At 34.5% G+C, this 20,225-nt stretch overlaps 1 protein-coding gene across 1 annotated transcript in view; it reads right to left on the bottom strand.

Annotated features, from left to right (window-relative positions):
• Positions 1-16,818, bottom strand: part of LOC127513576 (protocadherin-23-like) — a 24,474-nt gene extending 7,656 nt beyond the window's left edge. The window contains exons 1-22 of the mRNA XM_051895482.1: positions 16,672-16,818; positions 15,828-15,899; positions 15,358-15,521; positions 15,161-15,205; positions 14,966-15,055; positions 14,770-14,859; positions 12,375-12,482; positions 9,565-9,678; positions 9,388-9,481; positions 9,004-9,116; positions 8,713-8,886; positions 7,138-7,263; positions 6,788-7,039; positions 6,589-6,687; positions 6,051-6,223; positions 4,445-4,593; positions 3,973-4,280; positions 3,689-3,799; positions 3,174-3,365; positions 2,945-3,042; positions 2,391-2,555; positions 1,237-1,425 (exon numbers count right to left, since the gene is read on the bottom strand). Of these exons, the coding sequence (XP_051751442.1) occupies positions 1,237-1,425; positions 2,391-2,555; positions 2,945-3,042; positions 3,174-3,365; positions 3,689-3,799; positions 3,973-4,280; positions 4,445-4,593; positions 6,051-6,223; positions 6,589-6,687; positions 6,788-7,039; positions 7,138-7,263; positions 8,713-8,886; positions 9,004-9,116; positions 9,388-9,481; positions 9,565-9,678; positions 12,375-12,482; positions 14,770-14,859; positions 14,966-15,055; positions 15,161-15,205; positions 15,358-15,521; positions 15,828-15,899; positions 16,672-16,747 (3,002 nt within the window). The 5' untranslated portion in view covers positions 16,748-16,818. The remainder of the gene's footprint in view (positions 1-1,236; positions 1,426-2,390; positions 2,556-2,944; positions 3,043-3,173; positions 3,366-3,688; positions 3,800-3,972; positions 4,281-4,444; positions 4,594-6,050; positions 6,224-6,588; positions 6,688-6,787; positions 7,040-7,137; positions 7,264-8,712; positions 8,887-9,003; positions 9,117-9,387; positions 9,482-9,564; positions 9,679-12,374; positions 12,483-14,769; positions 14,860-14,965; positions 15,056-15,160; positions 15,206-15,357; positions 15,522-15,827; positions 15,900-16,671) is intronic.
• Positions 16,819-20,225: the final 3,407 nt, after the last annotated feature.

Raw genomic sequence — 20,225 nt, 5'->3', positions numbered from 1 at the left:
AGATAGATAGATAGATAGATAGATAGATAGATAGATAGATAGATAGATAGATAGATAGATAGATAGATAGATAGATAGATAGATAGATAGATAGATAGATAGATAGATAGATAGATAGATAGATAGATAGATAGATAGATAGATAGATAGATAGATAGATAGATAGATAGATAGATAGATAGATAGATAGATAGATAGATAGATAGATAGATAGATAGATAGATAGATAGATAGATAGATAGATAGATAGATAGATAGATAGATAGATAGATAGATAGATAGATAGATAGATAGATAGATAGATAGATAGATAGATAGATAGATAGATAGATAGATAGATAGATAGATAGATAGATAGATAGATAGATAGATAGATAGATAGATAGATAGATAGATAGATAGATAGATAGATAGATAGATAGATAGATAGATAGATAGATAGATAGATAGATAGTAGATAGATAGATAGATAGATAGATAGATAGATAGATAGATAGATAGATAGATAGATAGATAGATAGATAGATAGATAGATAGATAGATAGATAGATAGATAGATAGATAGATAGATAGATAGATAGATAGATAGATAGATAGATAGATAGATAGATAGATAGATAGATAGATAGATAGATAGATAGATAGATAGATAGATAGATAGATAGATAGATAGATAGATAGATAGATAGATAGATAGATAGATAGATAGATAGATAGATAGATAGATAGATAGATAGATAGATAGATAGATAGATAGATAGATAGATAGATAGATAGATAGATAGATAGATAGATAGATAGATAGATAGATAGATAGATAGATAGATAGATAGATAGATAGATAGATAGATAGATAGATAGATAGATAGATAGATAGATAGATAGATAGATAGATAGATAGATAGATAGATAGATAGATAGATAGATAGATAGATAGATAGATAGATAGATAGATAGATAGATAGATAGATAGATAGATAGATAGATAGATAGATAGATAGATAGATAGATAGATAGATAGATAGATAGATAGATAGATAGATAGATAGATAGATAGATAGATAGATAGATAGATAGATAGATAGATAGATAGATAGATAGATAGATAGATAGATAGATAGATAGATAGATAGATAGATAGATAGATAGATAGATAGATAGATAGATAGATAGATAGATAGATAGATAGATAGACAGATAGACAGAAATGAAATTACATCGCCAGTAATAACTTACTTGACCAGATGGATAATTGTCGGCAATGAAATCACAATGCTTATAGCCAGCAGAACACCTAGAACAATTATAACTGCTTGACTGGGATCTTCAGTGTTTCCAGAACTGTCCTCCACTTTGATTTCCAAACCAGGACCAAAAACCTTCTCCAGTTCAGACGTTAAAACTTTGAGCTCAATATTCAGTTTCCTGTGGAAGTGAACATATTTCAGATGCTGCCCATAACACTCTTATTATATAAAATAGTTGTAATTCAGGCAAGCAGGCTAGAGGGAAATGTGAAGACTATATTTTTTGTTAATGCACATACAGCAATTTTTCATATATATAGCTTATATTTTTGTTAATGCACTTATATAAGATTTTTTTTTTATGATTTGAAAACCTTTATAAATCCTAATTTTGAGGGGGAACAGTTTTCAAGGTGGATACATTTCTGCGTATCGTGACGTTATTTGCGATCAAACAATTGCAGCACTCACACTTGTCACATAATTCACATCCCTTACTTGTATCCTTACACAAACATGGTTGGTAAACCACACTCTAAAAAATGCTGGGTTAAAAATAACCATTTCTGGGTTATTTGTCAACCCAGCATTAATATGAACAGCACACATGCTGGGTTATTTTGACCCAGCTTGTTGGGTTTTATACATTAATCTATTTGCTGGGTTGTTTTTTCACATACTGCTAGGTCAGTCAACCTGATATTGGTTTTTCATTTTAAATAAATAAAAATGCACCCTAAAATCTCTGTTTATATATATATATATATATATATATATATATATATATATATATATATATATATATATATAGGAATAGTTCATATAGAGTATTTTTTTTTTATTTGTATTTTTTTTTTTTTTATTCAGTGGCATGTCTTTTGCAATCATAAAATACTCAAAAACATTTAGTAAATGTTTCAGGGTGTGATAGGAGCAGTGGGCAGTCAAAGTTAAAATGAAAATGAATGTATTCAGCTTCATAACCGATCAAATTTATAGTTGATTTACAGTCAGAGCACACAGCTATCAGCTCCAACCATTATAACTGTATTTACTGTAAACATGTTTTCTATTTACTTACACATTTCCACATCAGCTTTCACATTACAAGAGTCTAAAGAAACTGATATTAGTTCAACTTACTCTTTGACCTCTGTGGCTTTGATGACAGCTCCACTGGAGTCCATGGCGATGAAACTGACGTAAGTTTTGTGTGTAGATTCTCTGAGAATGGTGCGCATCTCAATCCCATCCTCGGCTCTCACACTGAGGACTTTCACAGTCCAGCCTAAAACTTTCTCCATGGATCTGAGAAAAGATCACACTATCACAAATGATGTGTTTTGCAACCAAAAGGGCTCTTTACTATTAGCAATTAAATGGGCAGGGGCTCAAGCCCCTCTTATTGGTCTTATTTGAAGAAGCTATGGTCACTACTATATGACTTTGTGTGGAAAAGAACTGTATGAACATTTTCTTTTGTGTTTCAGTAAAAACACAGCAGAACACAAAGGTTAGGTATGATATGAGGGTGAGTAAAATAATTATTTTTTACATTTATTTTTGGGTTAATTATTCCTTAAACATGTTTCCACTTACACTCTTAGCTCAAAACATATTAACACTTCACTTCATAAACTGAAATGCTCTTTTTCTGTCTCAATAACATGTTTAAATAATGAACGGAGATTACTCACTCTTCCATCTCTAGTATCTTCTTCTCCACTATGTATACAGGCTGGTTTAGAGAGATTACTGAGACGCTGTCACGATGTACACTTTGTTTTACTTTGATCTGTAGGTGGCAAACACAAGAACTCAATCTTTGCATTGACTGCTCTGTTTTATTGTTCTGTTCTCAATCAAAATGCCATTGATCATTTGAAACAGTCTTCCAAAAGCTTTCTCTTATTTTCTCTCTCTCACCTGTACTGTTGTAGTTGTGAACAGTCCATGTTTATCAGTGGCTTTAACGTGAAAGGTGAACAGACTGTCTCCAAAGCTAGATGCATCCAGTACGTAGATCTGACCAGTGTTTTCCTCCACATCCAGCAGAGTTGTGGACTCCTGCAGGGAATACTGCAGTTCTGAGCTCTCGCCCACATCAGGGTCCCATGCCTGAGGGACAAACAACCACATTTCAACCACTTTTACTACAAAGAAAAAAATCATAAAATCAATTGTAAAAAAAAAAATGTCAGGCACTTTATATATAGAACCATTTAGGAGTTCCTACCAGGGGATCATTTTATTTATTTAGTTTAAATTAATTAATTTTTAGGGTTAAGGGTTTGAACAAATCACTGGCCCTTTAGTATGAGCAATAGCAACAGTAACAGTGATGTCTGCCTTTGTGAACATCACTAATTACAAAATAAGAGTAAGATAAGAGTATACATCCATTGCATTTATAACTGATATCTATGCCCAGCCACACTTACCTGGACCTTCACTATAGGGAATTTGTATGGAGAGATATTGAAAATTTCTGCTTCATATATTTCAGTGTCAAACACAGGAGCCTCATTCACATTCTCAACCTGAACACTGACCTGAAGATTGTGAGAAAAGAAAAACATTGGCATTGACGTGCTTGATGAGTAAAACTGCAAACACTTCCAGCTACACAAGCTTCATGTGTCATTGTATTCTGAAATATACATTATGCATTAACATAAATTGCTAAAAGTTTGTTTCTGGTCTCAATTTGAAGTAAGAATAGTACCGTTGTCTCTGCAGTGTTTGGGGGAGTTCTGGAGTCTATGGCCTCTACTGTGAGGATGTACCACTCCTCTTCCTCCTTGTCCAGCGGTCTGAGAGCTTTTATGGTTCCCTCACCATCCACAGAGAAGACATCCTTGTGTGACTTTATGTTATAGCTGACAGTAACCAGTGGATTACCTGTAAATGCCTTGACCTTGCCCACTATTGAGGCCTCAGGTTCATTCTCCTTTATTGTGAATTTGTAGGAGGAGCTTTCAAAAGCCACACTCTCAGTGAAAGGAGCAATTTTGAAGTAGATCAACACTTCAGCTACAGAGAGAAGAAAGATGTTCATCTTGACATGTTTATCAGATCAGATTTGAATACTGAAGGGGGAATTAACTGCTCCCAATAATAAATGTTTATTCGCACACATTATCTGCATTGTTTTAACACAATATTCACTAAAGAAATTATGCAAACCAAGCCCAAACCTTCATCAGATTCTGGTGGTGTTCCATGATCGGTCGCTATAGCACTAAAGTTTAGCAGCGTGTCTTCTGTGACCTCGCTAAGGTCAGAGGTCAAAGTGATGTCTCCTGTTTCAGCATCCAGTGTGACCATTGAGGAGTCTTCAGAGAACCTACAGAAACACAACATTCATGCATCTGTCTTAAAGGTGAATCATTTCAAAAGAGTCTGCACACTCCACCAAAGAAGGAGAAAAAAAAGAAAAAAAGAAAAAACATCAAATGCGAGAGAAAAAAAAAACAAACTTTACTGAAAAAAAAGAGAGTGAACTTTTCGGTCACATGTGACCTTTCCCAGATAGCATCAATGATCGAAATAATGTTGAATCAATGTTAATGTGTCAATGTTAACTGCATTGAATCAATATCACTTTTGCACCCGCAATTAATGTTGAATCAATGTTGAAATTTCAACAAAAAATCAATAGTAATGGAATCGAATCAGGGTTACAATGTGATGTTGGTTCAACATCATGCTTACACTCTCAGAAAATGAAACACAACTACAACTGACTTAAAGCTACACAGCCTGAAATCAACTGAAGATAAAAGAAGACAATCAATCTCTCAAGATCTCAGCAGAAGTTCTTTTTGAGAATTAACAGAGGTTTAGATGTTGACATTTTATTGAAAATGTTTGGTCACCATTTTGGTGGTCAGTGTTTCCTTTAGTTGGGCAGTTTGACTCTTGGCTTTTTAGGTGAGTTTGTGGTCTTTGTAACAGTGTTTACCAAAACACATAATTTGTTGCAAAGAAAACCAGAAACAAAATGATAGAGTGATATAGTTATCATCATCATCATCATATAAAGCAAAGTCATTTACTAATTGTTCTCAAAAGTGCAAATTTGTTTTTAATAGGTAACATTCACCAAAAATACTTTTGAACATTACCTACTAAAAACAAATGTGCACTTTTGTTCAGGAGTGCAATTTTGTTTTATGATGATGAAAACTATATCACTCTATCATTTTATTTCTGGTTTTCTTTGCAATAAATGATGTGTTTTGGTAAACACTGTTACAAAGACCACAAACTCACACGACAAGCCAAGAGTCAAACTGCCCAACTCAAGGAAACACTGACCACCATAATGGTGACCAAACATTTTCAATAAAACGTCAACATCTAAACCTCTGTTAATTCTCAAAAAGAACTTCTGCTGAGATCTTGAGAGATTTATTGTCTTCTTTTATCTTCAGTTGATTTCAGGCTGTGTAGCTTTAAGTCAGTTGTAGTTGTGTTTCATTTTCCGAGAGTGTAAGCATGATGTGAACCAACATCACATTGTAACCCTGATTCGATGCCATTACCATTGATTTTTTGTTGAAATTTCAACATTGATTCAACATTAATTGAGGGTGCAAAAGTGATATTGATTCAATGCAGTTAACGTTGACACATTAACATTGATTCAACATTATTTCGATCATTGATGCTATCTGGGTTGTCAATGCCAAACCTACAAAAGTTACAAAAGTCTTAAAGGTGTCATGTAGGTAAATGGGTTCATGGTTTTGCCTTCATATTATTGATCCTAAAGAAATGGAAGTTTAGTCTTAAGCTTACCTGTAGCTAATAAGTGCGTTGCTTCCAGCATCTTTATCTGTGGCCGAGAGCGTCAGCAGCACCTCTCCAACCTTGGCATCTTTAACCAGAATGCTTTTGCTGTAGGTATCAGAGCTGAAAACTGGAGCGTTGTCATTGACATCTGTGATACTGACCCTCACTGTGGTGATGTTCTGCAGAAAATGAACCCAAGCAACCTTTTATAGTTCAGACCAAAAGTTCATATTTTCAATGTGTAGAATCTAACTTAATTTCTAGAATTAAGAGTAATTTACTTGTATGGTTTGAACTAATAATATCAGGTAGCCAGACTTTTGAATATCTGCATAAGTGTAAAAAAAAAAGTGAAAAAAAAAAAAATGTTTCCGTGTCATTTAGGGATGGATAAATCCCAAATTCAAATTATATGTAATATAAGCGCATCAGGCAATCTGTGAACAATCTGCTACCAAATGTTCAAATCAATACAAATGCAATTTGTATTGAACTACACAGATTTGCATCATTCAATATACATAAATAAAAATGAATACTGTACATTTCCCTGTGGCATCCCATGATCACTGGCAACAATGAGCACATCATATACATCCTGTATCTCTCGATCAAGCTCCTTGATAGCTAGTAGAGTCCCATCCTAAACATGTTTTTATAAGATCTGAACGTTACAATGTCATGTTTATAAAAATATAATATCATAAAATGTATATATCATGTACATGTTAAATCCCCCTCACCTCTCTGAATGTGAATATTTCACTGTGTGAGGAAGTAGTGATGGTGACACGTCCATTGTCTCCAATGTCAGCGTCTGTGACTAAGATTTCGCACACCTCTCCAGGTGATGAGGGTGTGTATGCACCTTCCTGAATCTCAATGGGCTCTGGGAGAGGAAGGAATTGTGGGTTGTTGTCATTGACGTCCAGAACAGTGATGATGACCTGAGCTGTGGAGCTTAAACCATTGACAGGCTGGTCTACAGCTATTACCTGAGAAAGACAATACAAAAATCCCATTCAGAATGAATAGTCATCCTGAACATTTTGTAAATAGTTGGAATTAAGAAATGAATGTGATTGCTTTGTACCTGTATATTGTAATTGTCTACAGTTTCCCTATCCAAGGTGGCGTTGCTCCGGAGTGATATGACTCCTTGACTGTTGATAATGAAGGTATCACTATCCATGATAAAATGACCTTTAGAGAACCCTCCCTGATCGGAAAGAAAACTAGAAAAGGTAAGTACCTGTACATCAAAACACACTTGGAATGTTGGCTTGACAAAACCTTACATGGAAGTTTACAACAGCTTTAAATTTGAAGACTTGGATAGTTAGAAGAGATTTAAGTGTTTTAATTAATTTAATTTAAATGTCCAGTTTTCTTGGCGTGTTTGAAAAGGTATAATGCCAGTGCATAAGGCAGCCTGCCTTTGTGTGAACTTGAGCTGTTTTTTTTTTCTTTGTGTTTTGTTTCCCATTTCTTTTTTTGTTGTTTCTCTTTCTTGAGTTAAATTTGCTAGTGTGTTTTGTTTCCCATGCAAAATTAGCTTTTCTGAATTCCCCTATATTTCCTCATTTGTCAGTGTTTGAAAGCTTTAAAACACTTTTCAAAACCTTGTTGAACTGGATGGAGGAGAAGGGATTGGTAAGCTATGTCACGTGACCTACATCCCAGATAGCAACATTTTGTCTGCCCATATCCGGCCCACATCTGGCACACGTGGCATGATGATCTGGCCCACATGCTGCAATGAATTACGGTCCTTGTGTAGGCCGCTTCTGTTTGCCAGATCTGGGCCACAAGCAGGCCACAGCAATGTCAGCCAAGAGCAAAGAAATAAACCTAAACTGGACCTTATCTGAGCCACAAAATCTGTGTATATTAAATATAGAGGCATCTCAGCCTTAATAAGCCTGTTAACAAGCAGAATCACTAAAGGAAAGAAGAGGACATAAAAAGAGACAAGCAGAAACACAAGAACTGACTTCAGCCACAGCCTTAGATTAAATCAACTGAAGATAAAGACATTAAATCTCTCAAGATCTCAGCAGAGGATGATTAAACAACTCCACAAACAGCATTACCAGCTTCACTTATTACTAACCAGATTGACTTTAATGTTAGACATCTACAAAAGTTGTTATTGAGAATTAACTCTTTCATTTGAAGTCACCATAGCAGTGATTAGTTGTTCCATTAGTTGGGCTTTCTGGCTGCTGTGACAGTGTGTTTGTTAAACATATTTGCAGTAGCAAAGGAAGCTAAATCAAAATGACATCAGGTGATAATGGTTGTCTGTTGATTGTTTTGTAGTTTTAAAAATGTCCTGATGTCACAATAAGTGTGTTGTGCTACTAATACATTTACATTATAAATCCTGCATTAATACAGCGTGGGGTTCTGCAGCAATCAGTTAGAAGATTTTGACAGACATGAGCACTAAAAGTTAATCTATGATGACACACACAGACATCAAGAATCAGCATATGAGTCTCAACAATGGTGACAATCAAAAGTGCCATGCTGCAATGGATGCTGGATGTTTTGTACTATGCTAGTACTCAACATGCATTGCAGCATGGCACTTTAGATTGTCACCATTGTTGAGACTCATATGCTGATTCTTGATGTTAGACATTGATGTTCTTAGGAACAGTACCAGGTCTAGATCGGTGACTCTAATCTGAAGAACCAACTGATCTTGTAATGAATTTTCCAGAATAGATACGGTGTACTCATCCTGGTCAAATTTCGGAGGACTGTCATCCACATCCTCAATGGTGACAGACACAACAGCATTAGCTGTTTTGCTGGCATCATCCTTCTGAGTTGCCTGTTTATAAAAGAAAATCATGAGTGGAAAACATAAACAAACACAATACTGAATTCTCTTCTGGTTCGTAATAGCAGTTAAATGGTTTTTGTGAATGTTTTAAGAAAGGTCTGATACCTGTATGTTAACATTTATCTGGTCTATTTCCTCTCGGTCTAGTGCCGTTGTCACAGAGATGGCTCCACTGTTTTGATTGATTTCAAAGTTGCTCTGATATTCATTTGGAAAAACTGAAACAGAAATGTGAATACATGCTTTTATGAGTACAATTATTTATTCAAATAGAAGTGTATCAGCAGTGTAAAGTACTTGCTTTATTACAATTACTGTGCTTGATTATTGTTTGGTGGAATTTTCTATTTTATCAGATTTAAAGGCAGTGTTTCACCTCCAGCTCTCGCACATCTACAGAGAAACTTTTTTTTGGGAACAGGTGGAGGAGGTTATTTAGATTAGGACACATGTCATGTAAGTGTGTTGTAAATCTTCTGTTATGAGCACCTGCTGTTATGCTGTAAACTACAGTCTCGTTGATGCCCGTGTCGCCATCTTGAGCTTTTATGGCCTCAGGAGTGATGTCTGAAAACTGTCCTACCTGTGCGTGAACAGAAAAGACATGGAGGGTTTTATTTGTTTGATCAGACATGAGTTTAAAGTATTGATCATGACGTCATTTACCTGATTTTCCTCAATGGATGCCTTGTAGAGACTGTGATCAAAATAAGGGTTTAGATTGTCAAAATCTTCAACTGTTATTGTAACTGTTGTGGTGTCACTGAATTCTTCTTTATCCTGCAAAGAATCATAGGGTTTTATTACTATCTACCTTCAAATTATAGTTCATCCAAAAACGAAAATTTCAATGTATTTGAAAAAGCAGTTTAGACAATTCTACTAAACATCTGCATTAGTGTTCCACAAAAGAAAGAAAGTCCTACACTCCTAGAAAAAAAGGCACTGGAGTACTACTCTTTCAAAAGGTATTAGTATGCACCTTTAAGGTAGTAATAATTCACGTAGAAGGTGACATTCTCGTGACTTTGCGCAACATTCCCTAAAAGTTCTATAAGGGTGATGAAAATTCCCCCTAATTTTCATTCCTAAAACGTCCTCTTTTGGTAATGAAAGTGCTGCAGTTAAAGGTTCCTTATATGACTTTAGGTAGGCGTTCTATTTTGGTTATTTTACGGTCACACGAGAATGTTACAAAGAGGATATTTGGGAAGTTAACAGAACATTTCCACATGGTCCTCTGTTTGTCATATTATAACATTCCCGATATGACTTTAGGAGGACATTCCATATTGGTTATTCTATGGTAACATAGAAACGTTACAAAGAGGACATTTGGGATGTTAACAGAACATTCCCATATGGTTCCGGACAGCGCTGCGTCTTTCTGACCCATTTGAAAAAGTTGGTTAAGAAGCAGCCATTTCACCTATAGGTGAAAAGCAAAGTTCTCATAAAAAAAAATAATAAAAAATAAATTACAATAAAATAGAAAATCCTTGCTATCTGTCATTTCCCTATATTTGTGGACCATTGGATACCTGGTATTTCTTTAAACCAACCAGAAAGGTCCTGGGCAGCATATACACCTCAATGGACTCTATGAACGGTCACTTCCGAGTTTTTCTTCAGGCAGCCTATTTACATTCGGTACTGCACCAGAAGCCATTGCTCCTTATGCAGAGCTTTCAAAATGACAGATTAAGGATCTGCAGACCAAGAACCAGTGTGAAAGAAGTGCTGCAGTTGCATTCTAGTTTGGTCCCCTAAAAGTTCCTGTAATGTTGCTAAAGGTTCTGGAAACATTCAGTAAATGTGACAGAAGGACCTAAATAGGACCAAAAAATAACATTCTAGGTTGGTCCCCTAAAGTTCCTGCAAATGTTATAGGAATGTAGTGTATAGACCTAGAGAGAACATCGTACAGTAATAGTCCCCTAAACATTCCCAGAATGTCCTGAATGTTCCCTGAAGGTCCACCAAATAACGTCCCCCAACCCTTAAAAGAACTTCACATCGTGACCGTCTCTGAACGTTCTGGGAACGTTACCAGGTGACGTCCTTGACACCATGCCCTTGTCAAACAATCCTAAAGGATTCCAATAAGAAAATTGTACAGAATTCTAATTCTAATTTCTATCATATTTTCAAACTATTCCTATAAGATTCCTATAGGACTTGTCTTATAGGCATAAATGCATGGCATTAAAGATCATTAAAAAACATTTAAAAAATGATCAATGACTGGCAAAAGCGGCTACCAAACAAAAACTGTAAAATTAAAGTAAAATATCCTCATTTATATTTCTTTAATATCTAATTTATATCTATCACACCTGATTCAACTCAAAATGTTCAGGGCTGCTGCTCCTCCAGGACAGGTTTGAGAACGACTGTGCTTCAGTCCAGAAGCAGAGGTGGAAAGTCCAGGGTTCAGAAAGTAAAAGTCCTGCCATATTTTTTATTCCACCCACTGAAGCGGTGTTAAAGTTAATGAGATAATTAAGTGATTAATTGAGTGATGATTGACCATTACTGAAGACACCTGATGTTAACAAGCAGAATCACCAAAGGAGAAAATCACAATTTTAAAGATCAGTGTTTGCTTTAGTTGAGCTCTTGACCCTTAACTTTGGAATGTTAGATTTTGTTTGATTTTGATTCAGCCAGAAAAGCAAAGAAAAAGGATGATCAGGTGTTATTGGTTATGTTTTCACATAATCATTGTTTGACCTGAATAGCTGAACTCATTTAGAGTCCAATCTCTGAGTTAGATTTACATTATTGATTACAGCAGCACTGTGTTTTTACAGCAAATAATCAGCTTTTTCAATATAATAGAAAAGATTTCTCAAAAGATGTTCTTATCAAAATAAATAAATAAAATTCTTTAAGGCACACAGACATGAAGATTCAGCGTATGTAAGTATGGTGACTTAAAAATTGTGATTTTCTCCTTTGGTGATTCTGCTTGTTAACATCAGGTGTCTTCAATAATGGTCAATCATCACTCAATTAATCACTTAAATATTTCATTAACTTTAACACTGCTTCAGTGGGTAGAATAAAAATATGGCAGGACTTTTACTTTCTGACCCCTGGACTTTCCATCTCTGGCAGTAACTGTGTAGTTACTGATGCAGTGATACAGTAGTTACATTAGTTCATGCATGTGCATGTGCATAACGGCCCCCCATAAATAATTTATGGTTACCCAAACGTTCAGAGAACATCCTGAATGTTCTGTGAAGGTCCACAAAATAACGTCCCCCCAACCCTTAAAAGAACTCCGCATCGTGACAGTCTCTGAACATACTGGGAAAGTTACTAGGCAACATCCTTAACACCAGTGGGGACATTCAGGTTTGGATGAGTAAATGGTGACAGAATTTTCACTCTTGGGCAAATTATTCCTTTAAATGTAAAGCAAAAGTAAAATGGATGTGGGACTAGGATGTCATAGAGTTTGTCTTTACTTTAGCTTGCACGGTGAAGATGTACTGTTGAGCATTGTCGTAGTTCAGAGGTTGTGTCAGCCTGATGTTTCCGTCATCTCTCACTTCAAATTCATCTGGTGCTGGAGGCTGTCAGGGCATATGATTTAAATGAGAATATCAGTAAAACACAAACTGAGCTTACATGATTATACTCAAATTGTGTGTTTGTTTTGTTTTGTTTTTTTCTAAAAAGGAACTGAATGCATTAATGTGTTAAATATGATCTAAATATATTGACTGACAACTAAAATATTTATTTTAATTAGTCAAATTTAAAAAATAAATTGATTAACAGCCATATTAGAAATTTTACTTAGTTGGGCTCTTGACTCTTGCCTTTTTAAACATTAGGTTTTCTCTGGCTGCTGTAACATTTATCAAACACATTTGTTAGTGCAAAGAAAGCTAAAGAAAATATGATCAGGTGATGATGACAATCATCATCATGTAGTGGCCTGATTCACTGAGCTTATTTGGAGTCTAATGCTCTGCTTATGTAGGTAATGTGTTATGAATTTTGTATTATTCTTCATAACAGCCATGTGATTTCACAGCATGAGATCCAGCAGGGTTGTGGTTGTCAAATAACTGGACAAACATAACAAAAACATAAACATAAACATAAACTTCAGTGCATAAAAGGTTTTACAGCTCTACAGCTTTTCTTTGACTCACACAGACATCAAGAATCAGCATATGAATCTCAATAATGGTGACAATCAAAAAAACAAATTCTGATAAACAAGTAAATTCTGAACATAAAACAAGGCACGAAAAAGTCAACAAAAACAGCAAAAATAAAAGCAAACGGTAAGAATCAAAGAAAATTAGTTACAATTCAGCTGCTTAATTTATATAGAACGCAATGCATGCTGGGAGCCATGGGTGAGTTTTGATTGGTGGTACCCAGCATGCACTGCAGCATGAAGCGTTTCATTGATTGTCACCATTGTTGAGATTCATATGCTGAATCTTGATGTCTGTGTGAGTCTAAGCAATGTTGTAAATGAAAACCTTATGTGTGTTTTTTTTTTTTTTTTTTTTTATAAATCTTGAATATCTTTTTTGATTTTGGACCTTCTACTTCAGAATCACATAGCTATTATTATGAATAAGACAAAATGAATAGTACATTATCTATATAACCAGAGCATTATTCTATTTTATTGTTACTTGATGATTGTTATTTCTTCTTCACTGTCCTTGCCATAACAAATGTGCTTTATAAACACAAAGTTGCAACAGTCCGAGAAAACCTAATGTTAAAAAGGCAGGAGTCAAGAGCCCAACTAAAGCCACCGCTGATCTTCATCATGACTTTAAATGAAACTATTATTTTCATTAAAACAGAAATGACAGAAATAAAGTCAATCTGGTTAGTAATAAGTAAAGCTGGTAATGCTGTTTGTGGAGTTGTTTAATGTCTTTTATCTTCAGTTGATTTCATTTAAGACTGTGGCTGGAAGTCAGTTGTAGTTCTTGTGTTCCTCTTTTCTGTTCTTGTTGTTCCTCTGTCCTTCAGTGATTCTGCTTGTTAAAAGCAGGTGTTCATCACTAATGCTCAATCATCATTCAATCACTTAATTATCTAATTAACTTCAACACTGATTCAGTGTTACCTTTTCACACTCTGAGCGTGGACTTATATAAACACCAGCAGTGTTAATTTAACACGGGATTTTGCTGTGTAGCATTCTCTCTTTTTGTTCACCTGTTTCTCCCTTTTTCCCGCGATCAGGCTTCCTCGCTTTGAACATGACAGTTACATGCCTGTACACTGGATTTATTTTTGCATGCGACTTCAGTGGCTACTGCAAATTTAAAAGCAATCTCAAATGTCAGATTTGTTTCTGAAAGCAAACATCTCTGAATCTGATCATCATCTATGCCACAAACAAGTTGATCCCTCAGCATTGGGTTTAAAGTTGCTCCGTAATTACAGTCTTGCACTAAGCGATGCAACTCTGCTACATACTCTGTCACAATCTCTGTCGACTTCCTTATTCTCGAATCAAATTTAAATCTCTGAACATTCTCTGTTAACACTTTACTTTCTGTTTGTACCAGTTACAGCAACAGACATAAACACTCCACGCTCCTTCCCTAACAGATGTAATCTCACTCCAAACTTTTGCTAAAACTTGAGAGCCCTGCTATCATTACTAATAGTGATATTAAACACATTTTAGGCTTAATATTAAGAAATGTGCATTGTGCAATAAAGAAGTACTCCAAATAAAGATTAATTGTAATATTTAGTCTCAAGTGATTTGTCAGTAAATATGTTAATGGGTTTGTAGTGTACTTCGTATGAAATAAATATATATTTAAATACATTTCGGTATAGTTTTTTTCCACTAGGGTTTAGACTCACCAGTATAGAATATGTAATATTGCTGTTTTCTGGAGAAATATCTGCATCTTCAGCTATCACCCTGAGCACATCTGAACCCACAGCCGTCGACTGGAGCAAAAGACACGGTTTAAAAAGAGATGTGAGTCAAACACAGTGATCAAATATGAGTGACCAAACACACTACTGCTGTATAAAGATGTGACAATATACACACCTCTGACACTGCGGCGTTGTATGATTTACTCTGGAAGATCGGAGGATTATCATTGACATCCTCAATATGTACCCACCGTTGATGTTTAACCTGCAATGCACAATGAAATATTTGTAATGAAGATTTATGTGCTGATAATTGTTTTCATAATTCTTATTGAATGTTTTGATAGTGCTATTGTTTAAATAAACATACCCCTGTGTTTGAGCAGGTGACTGAATAAGACAAAACTCCTCCTGTCTGGAAGAAGTAAAAAACACAAAGAAACATACAGTATGTGGCACTTATTTTCTTTATGAAAGTAATATATATGTCTGTATGAATATATAAGTATGGCTATGTTCATTTTATATTTATTTATTTGATCCAACAAAGAAAATAGTGAAACAAACCTCCTTAAGTTTTTCTGCGTCCAGTGGTTTGATGGTTCGTACAGTAGCAGTTGAGTCTCCGTTAGTGTAAACCAGCTCCAATAATGTCACACCAATGGAATCGAAAAATCCCTCCAGCACCAAACGATCATCAGATCTGATATTAGTGAAAATCTCTACATTTCCTAAAGGCCAGATTGAATACATATTTAAATACTCTTAATACACTTTCTAAAGCATAAACACTGGATAATGCCAGTATTGATCTTGCATTACTACTCTTCTAATACTCCTCCCAGAAAGAATAGTTTCAAATTACCACAGAGGGTTTTTATCAAAATATTAACAATTGTAATACAAATACATATATATAAATATTATTTAAAAAATAAAAAAACATATTACATTAATCCAATAAAACTGTTACTTGCAAATGTGGAATTAATATTGTGGACTAGTTATACTCAGTTGGTTAGATCTTGTGGACTCACCTTCATAGTCCTCCAGTACAGGTGTGGTAAAGACAGGAGGTAATTGAAACGCACAGTTTATCTCTGAGGTACCTTAAAAAACAAGTAATTGGTTTCAGGACTTAACAAACAGATAAAAAGCTAAATTCAACAGCACACATACTAAACCACACAATCTATTGAAAAACAAGACAAATTAAGCAGTTTAAAAAAAATGTTCTGAAATGCTTTTCTCTTATGTTGTTCTTTACATATAGCTAACAGCCTACATTATGAAATGAACAATAGTCCTGTTTAGAGCACTGGTAATCCAGATTTGGAAATCTGAAAAAGTGTGTTTCTGATGAACACTGAAGCAGTATTAAAGTTAATAAGATAATTAATTGAGTGATGATTGACCATTATTGAAGACACCTGATGATAACAAATTTTTTTTGTTTGCTTTAGTTGGGCTCTTGACCCTTGACTTTTTAATATTAGATTTTGTTACATGGGTAAAGACAAAAGATGATCAGGTGGTGTTGGTTATGTTTTCACATAATCATTAACTTTGACACTCGAGTATGGTCTCACATATACTCCCAGGAGAGTTAATTTAACACTGGAGTTTTTGTTGTGTACTCACTGAAACCCATCTAAAAACATCTTTAAAAAGATTCGGAGAGAGAATATTTTATTTTGGCATCCTTTACTGCATTTGTATTTTATTTTTGTTAGAAGACTTTTGTCCGTTAAAACATGTTTTTAGATAGATAGATATATAGATAGATAGTTCAATAGTCCATTATTACATTTATTTATTTATTTTTATAAACAACAGCGTCATGTCAGCAAAGCATCCAAACATTAAATAAATTTGACTTACCAAAAATACTCCTAACACTGTGGACATGCAGACAAGCTAAAATAAATAAAATTGAGAACAAATCTATCTTTTCCATAATTCACTGTCAGTGCTGCCTGAAGAGAATGACTATCCCTGTCAAATCTCTCTCTGAGCTGTTCTTTATTGTATGCCATAAACAGCTATTGTCTGGTATAAACAGGTATCAAAGGTACCTCATAGAGGCCAATAATACAGTGATGTGGGAGGGATTTTCTGGAAAGAAGTTGATGTTACAAGTTTATTTAAGGATATTTGAGATGACGAACCCAGATTTTGTTACTGAACATATTTTGAGTTTGTACCGCACCTTCTCATGCAATAGTCTTTTAATTCAGTGGTTCTCACTGCAGATCACTTCAACAATAATACCTAAATATTGTACCATTTTTTCTTATCCCAATATCCGGGATCTTAACCTTTTTTTAGTTGATAGAAAGACTTAGCAAGGAATCCCGTTACGAATCGTATAACATTGAGTGTTGCATTTTATACTTTTCCCCCCTCACAAATATTAGCCCTAGACTCAAATATGGCTTCTGTAAAGATACATGACAACAATGAATAATTCACACTCTGCACAACACAATCAAAATATCAAATATTATCTTATCACTGCTTGAAAATGATTAGAACCAACCTTATATATTTATTACACCAACATCATAAAACAAATCAGGTTATACTGTAAACACTGTACAGAAATGTATAATGGGGATTATATCTTATCTTGATGGTTTTATATAATAAAAGATTTGAAAGTGAAACATTAATGTTGCACCAATATGCTTTACTTTAGCAATCCACACAAATAGACTCTTATGATTTACCACATGAAGATTTGAAAAAATATTTCTTAGTGCTTTTTCATACATTTAATAATTCAGCAGATGAATATCTGCTATTTGATTACAGGTTTTGTGCTCAAATTTATTGTGCGAATTCATGTGACTACAAGTCATCTAACAAGTCATCCAGTGTCTCGATCCCTGTTCTCAGGGAACCATGGTTACATGCGTAACCTGAGACGTTTTACAGTTGCGAGAAAAAGTATGTGAACCACTTGCAGAATTTGTGAAAATGTGAAAAATTTTAACAAAATAAGAGATCATACAAAATGCATGTTATTTTTCATTTAGTACTGTCCTGAGTAAGATATTTTACATAAAAGATGTTTACATATAATCCATAAGACAAAAAAATAGCTGAATTTATTAAAATTACCCCATTCAAAAGTTTGTGAACCATTGATTCTTAATACTGTGTGTGGTTACCTGGATGATCTACGACTGTTTTTTTGTTTTGTGATGGTTGTTCATGAGTCCCTTGTTTGTTCTGAGCAGTTAAACTGAGCTCTTTTCTTCAGAAAAATCCTCCAGGTCCTGCTGATTCTTCAGTTTTCAAGGACTTTTTGCATATTTGAACCCTTTCCAGCAGTGACTGAATGATTTTGAGATCCGTCTTTTCACACTGAGGACAACTGAGGGACTCAAACACAACTATTAAAAAAGGTTCAAACATTCACTGATGCTCCAGAAGGAAACACAATGCATTAAGAGCTGGGGGTGAAAACCTTTTGAATTTGAAGATCAAGGTAAATTGTATCTAATTTGTCTTCTGGGAAACATGTAAGTATCTTCTGTTGCTTCCGAAGGGCAGTACTAAATGAAAAAAAATGATATTTAAACGAAATAAGAAAAATGTGTACATCTTCATCCTGTTCAAAAGTTTTCACCCCCCGACTCTTAATGCGTCATGTTTCCTTCTGGAGCATCAGTGAATGTTTGAACCTTTTTTAATAGTTGTGTTTGAGTCCCTCAGTTGTCCTCAGTGTGAAAAGATGGATCTCAAAATCATTCAGTCACTGCTGGAAAGGGTTCAAATATGCAAAAAATCCTTGAAAACTGAAGAATCTGCAGGACCTGGAGGATTTTTCTGAAGAGCAGAGCTCAGTTTAACTGCTCAGAACAAACAAGAGACTCATGAACAACCATCACAAAACAAAAAAAAACAGTCGTAGATCATCCAGGTAACCACACACGGTATTAAGAATCAGTGGTTCACATACTTATGAATGGGGTTATTTTAATAAATTCAGCTATTTTTTTGTCTTGTTGGTTATATGTAAACATCGTTTATGTAAAATATCTTACTCAGGACAGTACTAATTAAAAAATAACATGCATTTTGTATGATCTCTCTTATTTTTTAAAAATTATTCACATTTTCACAGATTCTGCAAGTGGTTCAGCATACTTTTTCTTGCAACTGTATGTGTATAAATTATGTGTGAATATTCCCAAAGTCTCTGGGTAAACTCTATGGGTTATGTGATTGTTGTCATATTTGTAAAAAAAATACATAAAAACATCTGTCAAAATGATTTTTAAACACGTTGTTTGAATTGAATAAAATAACAAATACTTTGGGTGCCTTGTTCATCATATTTATTTTATGTGTGAGAAAAGCTTGTAGGAGTTTAAAAGTGTTTAGTGTACAATGTGTTTTAAAATCATTCAGATTTCCTGATTAAAACTGTGCTTGATCTTTTCTAGAATTACAAAAACAAAACAAAACAAAGTTCAGTCATTAGATCAGTAAATTCAGCTACTACATGCCAATTATATTAATATCAAGCAGCTGATCATATTTTCTCTTGTTTTCATTGCCATAACAAACAACTACAACAACCAGAGAAAAACTAACACTAAAGAGTCAAGAGTAAAACTGCCTAACTAAAGCAAACACTTACCTTGATAATGGTGACATCAAACCAAACTATTATTTTCAACAAATCATCGACATCTAAACCTCTGTTAATTCTCAATAAGGACTTCTGTAGATGTGTCACATAAATAAAGTCAGTCTGGTTAGTAATAAGTGAAGCTGGTAATGCTGTTTGTGGAGTTGTTTAATCAGATCTTCAGAGATTTAATGTCTTTTATCTTCAGCTGATTTCATCTAAGGCTGTGGCTGAAGTCGTAGTTCTTGTTGTTCCTCTGTCCTTCGGTGATTCGGCTCATTATCACCTAATTATCTCATTAACTCCAGCATGTTTCTGTGTTACATTTGACAGCCTGTAGTGTTCACACTGAGTAGTGTTCAATTCATCTGGGCCAGAGGTGGAAAGTCCAGGGGTCAGAAAGTAAAAGTCCTGCCATATTTTTAATCCACCTACTGAAGCAGTGTTAAAGTTAATGAGATATTTAAGTGATAAATTGAGTGATGATTGACCATTATTGAAGACACCTGATGTTAACAAGCAGAATCACCAAAGGAGAAAATCACAATTTTTAAGTCACCATCATGGAGATCAGGGTTTGCTTTAGTTGAGCTCTTGACCCTTGATTTTGTAATATTAGATTTAGTTAGATTTACATTATTGATTACGGCAGCACTGTGATTCTACAGCAGAAGATCAGCTTTTTCAATATAATAAAAAGGATTTCTCAGACGTTGTTCTTATCAAAAAAAATAAAAAATCTTATGAAGAATCAGCGTAGATAGATGCAGTCTGATTCAGCTACAGTTATTTT

Source organism: Ctenopharyngodon idella, chromosome 1, assembly GCF_019924925.1.
Source record: "Ctenopharyngodon idella isolate HZGC_01 chromosome 1, HZGC01, whole genome shotgun sequence".
Taxonomy (NCBI): domain Eukaryota; kingdom Metazoa; phylum Chordata; class Actinopteri; order Cypriniformes; family Xenocyprididae; genus Ctenopharyngodon; species Ctenopharyngodon idella.
Note: the sequence above shows the minus strand (reverse complement) of the source record. Positions and strands in the feature narration are given on the sequence as shown.